This window comes from Trachurus trachurus (assembly GCF_905171665.1).
Source record: "Trachurus trachurus genome assembly, chromosome: 10".
NCBI classification, from domain to species: Eukaryota; Metazoa; Chordata; class Actinopteri; order Carangiformes; family Carangidae; genus Trachurus; species Trachurus trachurus.
Window position 1 is genome coordinate 18387238 of NC_139894.1, and position 10736 is coordinate 18397973.

The 10736-nt window shown below is 42.6% G+C and overlaps 1 protein-coding gene across 1 annotated transcript; it reads left to right on the forward strand.

Annotated features, from left to right (window-relative positions):
* Positions 1 to 6287: 6287 nt before the first annotated feature.
* On the forward strand, positions 6288 to 7795 carry LOC310992216 (uncharacterized protein; the record flags this gene model as incomplete). Its single annotated transcript, XM_083980235.1, has 4 exons — positions 6288 to 6347; positions 6567 to 6857; positions 7154 to 7678; positions 7758 to 7795. The coding sequence occupies 4 exons, from the start codon at positions 6288 to 6290 to the stop codon at positions 7767 to 7769; spliced, it is 888 nt and encodes a 295-aa protein (XP_083836361.1). The 3' UTR covers positions 7770 to 7795.
* Positions 7796 to 10736: the final 2941 nt, after the last annotated feature.

A 10736-nucleotide genomic window follows, 5' to 3' on the forward strand; every position in this document is an offset into this window, starting at 1 on the left:
AATGGTTTTTTTTCACAATAAATTATTCTTAAAAGTACTTTGGCTTGTTTGCTCTTTGACCTCTAAAAGTGGCAACTTATTCCATATCCTTGACATCAGGTGTCACTTCAAGTCATTTGAACAAGTGTCACAAAGTTCAACATTTTGTCCACTAGTTGAACAAAAATAGTAACAACACACTACTTAACTTTTCAACCTTCATAATATTTTCAGAACTTTTGGGATGGTACATTGCAACCTGATCTCACAGAAAGAACACCTAGTACCAGATTCCGTGCTCCTTTCACGTAATGTGTTAAAATTACGTGAAAGAAGCACGGAAACAGTCTCCACTGAAAGCCAATGAGTCCAACTTCCGTGAGATGGCCACGCAAACCGTGTCGTGGTGGATGCACGCATTTTCAGCTTCAAAGACAACACCCCCAGTGCGTCAACAGCCTGACGAACGGTCACTGTCCCTCCTCGTCACATGCTTGACTCATTAGGTGCCCGTTTTAAAAAAAAAAAAAAAAAAAAAATCAGAACTGTACGACTTTTGGAAATGTGTTGTGTCTATTTCGGCTTTTCTGACTCAGAGTCTGTCAGACTTAAAGCGTGATAGACCCTCTTAGTCAGAAAAGCCGAAATAGACAAAACACATTTCCAAAAGTCGTACAGTTCTGATTTTTTTTAATACATGGTTCGGGGGCCCAAGACGAACGCGTAGATGTGTGTTTGGTCCTGATCGAGCCATTACTTTTCGAGAGGCGGGGCTTCAAACAGCCGCATTCCTCTGTATCCTTGAGGCCGCTGTTTCCATAGAAACCGACCAAATCACTTGAAACTTGGCCTGTGGACTCATGGTGAGGCCCTTATCCATCACCCCGAGACCCAACTCTGTGGGAGCATGGGAAAGCCAAGTGGCCCCCCGGGGCCCCTAGAGCAACGGGACCAAAATATTCTGATAAAGGACTCTCTGATATACAACATATTTATATTTCATGATGATAACTTAAAGCGTGTATGTTTTGTTGAGAAAAAGCAGGAATGGCTGGATTCACTTTGATGTTTGACCCCTGTGACCTTTGACACTTACCAATTGGCTTTATGCACAGCTCCCCTACTTCCTGATCGTACACCAGCTCCTTTAGCTAAAAATTCAGCCTGGGCCAAAGCATCTGGAAGCTATTATAGAATTGCTGCTTAAACATTTCTCCTTTAACTCATTGGCTGCCAGCCATTTTCAGAGCAGAGAGCCCCATACTGCCAGCCATTTTAGAGCATTTTGAACGATCTTATAAGACCCACAGAATATTGTGTTCTATGACTATATAAACACCAAAACTACCAAGAGAAAAGTAGACTCTCTTTGTTCAATAGGAAAAAAAAAGTTTGTTTCTACCTTTTTCCGTTCTTTTGTAAACAGCAGTAGAACGTAGGCTGGTTTCGCCAAAAACAGCAGTTTTTGACCAAAACACTGAGAAAACGAGCTTTTTGTGGAAAGAAACATGTCAAGCAGATCAGTGACTTTGACGTTGATATTTTTTGCTTTAGTGACACCTCACACATCTGAACAGTGTTCTCCTTCTATAAAACAACAAAAACAACACTGAGAAAGGACTTTTGATGGCAAAATAATAATTTATTTACAAATATCAGTAAAAATGCATGAACTTTGTTGTACGTTTGTAGCTGTCACATGACCTCTGCCCCATGGTCGACCACTGCTCGATCCACCACCTGTAAATTATAGAAATATATAGAATTACCATAAAAATACATCTCTTATAGATGTAGTCAAGTGTGATGTGGAGTTTTTTTTTTTTTTTAACCTTTCCGATCAAAGCGATCCGCCCTTCTCTAAGCAGTAAAAGTTAGCTCGCTAGCAAGTTAGTTTATTTTATTATTTTTACCATTGATGTATTATATTATTACCTTCATGTCTTTCTGGAGCGTGGGGACGAGTCTCTGCTGCTCCTGGTTGATCCGGACGGAATCGCTCGGGTCACGTCCACCGAGCCGTCAGTTGAGCTGGGCTCTGGTCTGTGGTGACGCACCGTCAGCTGCTGATTCTCACCGCTCGGCCCGGCTTGATCGCCGGTGTCCAGCGTCGGTGTCGGTCGTCGGTGTCTTTTTCAATGATCTCCGTCATTTTCTCACGATCGCGACCCTCTTCCTCTCCGAACTACCGCGACACCCACGGTACATAATGAGCCGACGTGCGGAACACATAGGCTCCGTGCATAAGTTTCTTTAGCATATCTCTTGTCATCTCGCTTCTTCTTCTCATACCGTAATACATGCTGATCTCTCATCCAAAGAGGGCACTGCTGCCCCCTACAGGCCGCTACACATCTTTACACTAGTTTACAAGCCTGATATTGATGGACAAGCTCCGCCAGACCGTCCTCCAGCCCTTCCCGTTGAAAAACGCAATTGACGTCTATCGACGTCAATGGCAGTGAACGGTTGTAATTAGATTGACGTCTATAGACGTCAATGGCAGCCAATGAGTTAATAAGAGGTCAGAGAAAGGAGCATTGCTTTTTGGCTATTTGTGACCCTTCTGAATGTCACAGAGCTCTGAATCTTTGCACACACAATCTACTAGAGATTCTGGACCACATTTTAAAATCTCAGCTTCCCGCATCAAAGTCTTGGTGTTTTATTCAAGGAAACGGGGTCAAAAAGGTCACAAATCAGTGACCTTTGACACTTGTGAAGGTCGCACGGGTTTGAAATTGCACATGGTGGATGGCCTTAGGCCCCGGACAAATGCATTAAACTTTCAGCCTTATAACCCCAAGAATGTGGACGTTATTAGACAAAAGGCTTCTAAATCTAGGCTTTGAAGGCCGAGAAACTAGCCTGGACTGTCAGCTGTGACCCTTCTGGACGTCCGACAGGTCTGAAATTCTACAGAAACTTTGTCCCTAGTGCTCTGAACAAAATCAAATCAAAATCTCAGCTTCCCGCATCAAAGTCTTAGTGATTTATTCAAGGAAACAGGGTCAAAAAGGTTAAATTTAACACTAATCAGTTACCTCTGACCCTTGAATTCATAATAATGTTTTTCAGATAAAAAATAAAATTTCACTCATTGAATTAAAAATTACATTAAATGTGATGTGATGTGGACCAGAAAGATGCTGGTGAAAATTATGAAAAAAAGAAAGAAGTCAAGCCAACTTGTATGCACTTTATTGTTGAATTTTAACAATATAGCACCGTTTTTTTATTCAATGTTGAAAACAAAAAAGATGTTAAGACCTTTTAGTTACTAAGAAAATAATATAAGCTCAATTTGTTTTATTTTTTCATTTGCTGGTAACAGCAAGCTCAACCAATTAGACACGTCGCTGATAAATATGAGGATTATGGGTAATGTAGTGCTTCTCCGTGATATGACATTGGAAACAAAACGTGTTTTCTTAAAATAAAGTTGATATTACACAGGGCTTTTGGACTCAGCAGAAGCACATAATATTGTTACACAGTCTTCCTTGGATGGTTACAGCGTTATGGCTAATAATCAGATCTTTCTTCAGAATATTGATTAAACAGAGCAGCTTTTTGAACGCGGAAGTGGTCTTCACCTGTAGAATCCACAACCCCCCCCTCCCCCCCCGGTCTGACGTAGCTTCCGACCTGATTTATTTATTTATTGATTGATTATTCTGCACCAAACACCATGATCACTAAATAAATAAATAGATAACCGAAAGGACGTCCTTGCTGTAAACTACGTCTGTGCACAGCAAGTGAGACACACTAGCTACATGTAATGTTAGGACTTTTTGTCACACTAGTTGACATCTTCTAGGGGATATATTGGCTTTCACTAGTTCAACTAGTAAATGTTTTTACTTCACTAGTTAACTAGGGAGATCCAGAAAAAGGTGTTACTAGTGTGACTAGTGAGCATCTTAGAGTTCATCTAGTAAACATTTTAAGCCCCATTAGTTAACTAATAAGGTCAAGGTGACTTTTTCTAGTTTAACTAGCAAGGTGCAAATCCTTACTAGTCACACTACTGGTGATTTTGGCTCTTTCAAGTGTAGGGGAGAGCGGGGTAAGTAGTGCCAATTTTTACTTAAATTGCCTTTAAAGCAAGGGGATTATAATAATGCCCCCAACTAATATATGTACATATAGTTTAGGATGTTGTGCATCCCTGGGAACAATCACTTTGAATCTTGAATGTTTCAGAAATATAGCTTTAGAAAAAAAAGTGGTTTTGTGGCACAACTTCAATCAATCAATCAGTTTGTTTATTTCGGGCATGTCAATTTAAATCATCGTCAGCACACTTCATCCTAGTTCAAATAATACAATACACATGGCCGAAAGGGAAAGCGGGAGAAGCAAAAGCTTATCTAGTCCCGCCCCCATTACCCACAGAATAAAAAATATTTATCATAATCTTATCTTTTTTGCTCCCCCCCCCCCCCCCCCCCCCTTTTTTGCATTTTGATATAACATTCTTTTACTTATGACATTTTGACATAACATGTTACAGCAGGACTTGCCCCCGGTGCGGGGTAAGTTGTGCCATTAGAGAAAATACACTGGGGTAAATTGTGCCATTGATAATTGAAGTAAAACAGATCATTTTAATCTCACAAATGATAATACTATATAAAAGCAAGACATTCAATACAAAATTAAAGCCAGAAGCGGCGAAGATCGGACCCTCGCTTGTCCCCATGCAGTCGCGGAGGCCTGAGGCACGCTGGGGGCTGTGGCGCAAAGAAACACAATGCTTTGTTCATCCACCAGGCTACGAGCACAACCAGACTGGGCAGGTGTGTTCAGGGGCGGTCCCTCATCACACATGTTAAGTTTCAAGCAAATCAGTGCCCACTGCCATGTTTCTCCTATACACAGACAGCACTGCCACTGGCACAACTTAACCCAGGCCCTTTGGCACAAATTACCCCAAGCCCAGCATTTTGAGAAAAAAGGATTCCCCAGCTGTTTTGAGCTGGCATCATGCTAACTGTATAGACTCATGGTCTAGCTTAATAAAGCACTAAAACATGTGTGAACTGTTTTCAAAGTTATCTATAATTGTTCAAACACGGCAATCAAAAAACCTTGATCATAGAAATTTTACTTTGGAGGGCAAAAACTTGTTTTTTGAACATAAATGTGCTTTCCTCGCAAGCCATGTGTCTCCCTTCTTGATAGGATATATATAGAATATGTGGTCACATGACCAACTTCTTCTATGGTTTTCTAGATAACAGGGGTGGAACTACTTGCCCCATGGCACAAATTACCATTGGCTCTTGGCTTCACTGGTAAGGCTTAAGTTGTTACTAGTTTGTTCAACTAGTTTGACAAAATGTCTAACTAGTGTGACCAGATGTCCAACTAGTGCTGACAATGCTTGAACTAGTGACGCCTGATATCAAGGATATGGAATAAATGCTCAAACGGTTTGCCATAGTAGCACATCTTGAAGACTAAAAGTCAAGCTGGTCAAAGCCTTGCTGTGAATGTGTGCATGAGAAATGTACTGGTCTGATACTGGCTTTTGAACATGAACACATGCAACTGGCAGTCAGGCAGTCACTAATGCAGTGGTGGTACATTACACCTCACTAGTACTGAAATTGAATGGAATTTTCACACTGCGTCACAGCTCACTCCTTTGCCTGTGGTTGAACATCTACTTTAAACTGGAAGGGCTCTACTAGCAAATGGAAAACCATTGTCATGTGTTAAGGACATAACTGTCAGCTGCCAGCCTACACATGGTACATCGCACTCTCACTCGAGGTCAAAAGGCCAAGAAAATCTGGTCTGAATTTGAGCACTACTGATGACTGAACTCATTCTGTGGAAATGTTAAGGAAAAGTTGCCACACCATGTTTCCCTTAATGTAACTGGCTAAGTTGACCCAGTGGACAACTGAATTTTGTTTCAAAACCATCTCTCTAAACTCAGATCGTGATTTAAACTTGGCAGTGGTCTTTCTGGGCATCAACCAAAACTCAAGGTGTCACTGGAGTTCAGAAGTTAGGTGTCAAGGCTTCTGCTGCTGTGATCGTCTTTGCACTTGTATGGCCCAGTCTAAATCCTATAACAGCAACTTGATGCTGACATTGTGATACACAGGCAAATAAAACACGATTTCTTTATGTATCAGCGTGGGCACAAAGTGAGATAAGGCAGCACCTGATCCTCGTTTAGACTAAGTGATGCTGTTTGCTCCGCCTTCACTGGAGCCACTGACCAGCAGCTGCTCATGGTTAGCTCATTAAACTCTAACTAATTAGGGTGGCATCCTTTATAAGCCTCCATGGTTCACTGTGTCTTCAGTGTCGGCATTCAACATGATGTCTGCACAGGTTTTCTTGGGGTAAGTAGTGCTCTTATGTAGCCTTTTGTTTTCTTGTTGGTAAAGTTTTTTTTTTTTTTTTCATTCTGTTGTCTTGTTTTTAAAACTGTTTCAGGGCTTCCCTCTTTGCTCTGCTGGCTGTGAGCGTACACTGTGGCCCTGTCAAAAAAGGTAAATGACTTATTTGTGTTTTTAAACCGTTGTTTAAATTCACTTCTGATTAACCTTTCTTGTTCTCAGGCAACGACCCCTCGGGCTTCTATGGTGGTGGTCACACAAACGACTATGGCTATGGCGCTTCTTCTGGCTCCTATGCGCCTGGAGATGCGTCGTACAATGCCCCTGCTGAAGTTGTCTCCAGAGGATCTTACCAGCCGGTGCCACAACCTGAACCTCAGCCTGCTGTTAGAGCGCCAGCTGCACCTGCTGCATTCAGCTCTGTTTCAGGACCTGCTGAGTCAGGACACAGCAGCGAGAGACGGCCTTTTGGTGCTGTACCCCCAGGAGCTGCTCATCACCCTGGTTCTCGAGGTAACAAATGTTAAACTTTCTGGACGGCAGTGGAAAGAAACTACTGTGAACATGAGTTTTGATGCAATAGGCAACTGGGTAGCTGCGACTAATATTTAAAGGTCATGTCTCTAGAAATTTTGGTTTGGGTTTGCCAATGGTTTCAATTGCCAGGTCAAATAACTCTTGTGGTCTTGTCTCTTTCAGAAACTGAATGGGCTGTTGCACCTCCAATTTTCTCTGGTGGGGCAAGGCCAGCTGCTGCTGCTTCAGGTTACGTTAGTCCACCTTTTCCACCACCTGAACCTCTGTACCAGGCAGGAGAGTTGGCCCATTCTGAGCACAGCTTTGAGTCCGGTGACTTCGAGAGGGAGACGGAGGAGACGGGCTCCCAGCCCCCACTGCCACCACTTTACAACTCTCCTGGACCAAGCCACACCAGCCCGCCTTACCCGATGCCCGGACCGATGCCTGGACCGATGCCCGGACCGATGCCCGGACCGAAGCCTTACCCTGGCTGGGGTTTCTATCCTCACTACGACTACATGTTCCTGACTGGCCAGTATCCCCCCGGCACAGTCACTCACGCCAGCAGCAGCTTTGAGCAGGGGCGGGACCACTGGCAAGATGTTCACTATGTGAGAGACCACTACCCGCAAAACTCTCCCTCTGTGCCACAGGCCGAGCCCGTCAAAGGTCAGTTTGCTTCCCGTCAAAGCGTGAAGGCAGCAGGACCTCCTGCAACTCCCTATGGAAAAGGAGCTGCAGCAGCTTCACCTGGGCCTTCCCATGGACGCCCTGCAAAGGGACCTGGCAGGCACATGGACTACAACAGAGTCAAGGTAAGCTCGTATAACTTGTCACAAATGACATGTAGCTCTGATTATCATGTCCTAATGTTGTCGTCTTCCTGTCTTTAAGGTTGGCTACTAGTTGATGGCTCGCTGCAGCACAAGAACAAATGTTTCTGAACCAATAAATCTTCTTAAAAAGTACTTGGCTGGCTTGTTTGCTCTTTGACCTTAACGGCTACACCTATGGGGAAGCACATGACTATGTCAAGCTGGTCAAAGCCTTGTGACTGTGTACATGAGAAATGTGTGATAGTGGCTCTTGAACATTGATTTGGCAGTCACGAATGCAGTGGTAATACATTAGAGCTGAAAATGAATGTAGTTTTTGATACTGCGTCAAAGCTCACTCCCTTGCCTGTGGTTGAACATCTATTTTAGCCTGGAAGCGCGCCACTAGCAACACCTTCAATGTAACTGTCAGCTGCCAGCCCACACATGCTACATCTAACTCAAGGAAATCAGATCAAGCACAACTGATGGCTGAACTCGCACATGTTAGATGCATTTCTTTACTATAAGTTGACCCTGACTTTGGTTCCGAAACATCTCTAAACTCAGACCACGAGGTGCTGTCTGATAGTCAGGGGGCCAATTCTGAAAAGTGCTTCCGTTAAGACTTTTGCGGACATGTTGGTACAAGATGACGACTTTTTTTTTTTTTTTTTTTTTTTTTTTGTTAGAGGGGGGCCTATAAGTGAAATTCTAGGGTGGTTGTCAACATGGAAAAATATTTTTGTGAGTTTTGGAAGCAAATTTTCAGGTTTCCTGCTTAACATGACCTGCCCACAATAAATGTCAAATATCTACACAACCACAAGGACCACATACATAAACTTGATATCAAATGAAAGATTACACTCAGGGGATGTCTGTGGAAGTGTCAAAATGAAAATGTATTTAACAGTGTAAGAGCAAATAGGGCTAGAACTTGTAAAAATCAATCTCCGCCTAAAGAGCCAGTTTTTAAAGTGAATTTCAACTTGGAAACACAAGATAGCAGCCTCAAACCTGTATCAATCAGTACCCAAATGTATGGGAATAAGTCATGCCAAGTTTAAAGCTTATAGTGTGAGACAGTGCAACACTGCACAAATTTTAGTGCTTAGATGTCCAGGCGGAAATCTAGAATATTTGACAGAAAATTCAACAGCTGTCTCTCTTCCTCTAGCATTAGTAACTACTAATGATTTGTGGTAATAACTGTGTAATATTTGTATGGCTAAGAGATATAATATATTTGAGGCAACTTAGGGATGATTTTGACAAAAACATTGTTTAATAATCATGTAATCACAAAATTACAGGGCAACCGCCATTCCGACATCCCACCAGTCCGACATAGGCCTCTATTTTTGTCTAAATGGCAACATTAATTTTCTATCAAATGTCCCATCATTTCAACACTTCTTGCCTTCTATGGTTGGAATGATGGTATTTTTTTCTTTTTTCACCTTTCCGACAGTTCCTTTAATAGCCTTTTTTTCCCCAAAAAACATTTTGCACTGGTTGGGCTTAGGCAATGATGAAAGGAGTTGGTTAAGTAGTAAAAAGAGCAGGTAGAGGCTAGACAGACTAGTCCCTATCTGCACTCTACTGCATAATTACGTACAACAATGTGGGTATTCAGCATGTCTTAAAGGGACAACGAGGAGTTTTGGAAAACGAAGTGTTTTCACACTACATTTCCCATGAGCCTCCACACGCACGGTGAAATTATTGTACCGGCGCAAGATGGACGTCTTGCCAAGAATGTTTTCATTCATCAAGAATGAAAGTCAGAGGTTCGAAGACGATCAGATACCGTCGTAGTTCCGACCATAAACGGCGATTCGGCGGCGTTATTCCCATGACCTGCCGGGCAGCGTCCGCGAAACCAAAAGCAGGAAACGCTGGTTGGCTCACCCAGCTACAACTGCAGACTGAAAATTATAATCACAACTCACGTTCCTTTCACAAATGAACAGTTGTGCACTTTGCCTTAATGAGCAGTGGAAGTTGATTAATTGCACAAATTCCTTGTAATCTAAAGTACATAACAAGTTCATACAGCAAAAGTGGCTAAAGTGCAAAAGGTGAAAATTGATTAAAAACATTATGCAGTCTGGTGCTTCAATAAATTGCTGATAACAATGTTCAGATGAAGTGTATAAATTTGGAAGGTGCTCACACCACTCTTTTCTTATTACCTCAACCAATATTTAGGCCAATATATTTTGTAACATTTTATAAAAAATAAAAATAAATCTATATCGATGGCTGAAATGCAAAACCTATCTATCTATCAAAAATAACTTTTTTGAGAAAACTAAAAAAAACATATTTTCTTGCAGAATGCTATTTGTCAATGGTATCCAATGCATGATACACATATAGCCTCGTAAACCAGCCTCTCACGGAAATGCATTTCATTTCATTTCTCGGGAGGGTCTGGCCTCATCCCCCCTGTAAGCGTTTGGGGTGGGCGGGAGCTGGGCGGGAGTAATAGCAAAGACGGTTTAATATCTTTGGTAGTAGTGTTGACAGACAACCCCATTCAGCCAATCAGCAAGTTGGTGTAGTGACGGGGCTTTGCACCAGTTGGTCCCTGATTGGCCAACGTGCTGTGTCAATCACAGCGGCGACGCTGATTGGCTCGGCCTTCAGGCCAAACGCTTACAGCGGCAATGAGGCCAGACTCTCCCTCGGAATGAAATGAAATGCATTTCCGCGAGAGGCTGGTTTACGAGGCCATGATACACACAGGTCTGGACCTCGGTAAAAATTTCTGTGAGAAAAAAATAGAAGACAGTGCCTAAATAGCATGATAAACATATCGGTCAGCTTTTATTTAGAAACTACGCGCGGAAAATTGATGTATTGGCGGAACGCAGAAAACTGAAGTTGAGATGACAGGCGCCTTGGTTAAAACGTGTGTGTGTGTGTGTGTGTGTGTGTGTGTGTGTGTGTGTGTGTGTGTGTGTGTGTGTGTGTGTGTGTGTGTGTGTGTGTGTGTGTGTGTGTGTGTGTGTGTGTGTGTGTGTGTGTGTGTGTGTGTGTGTGTGTGTGC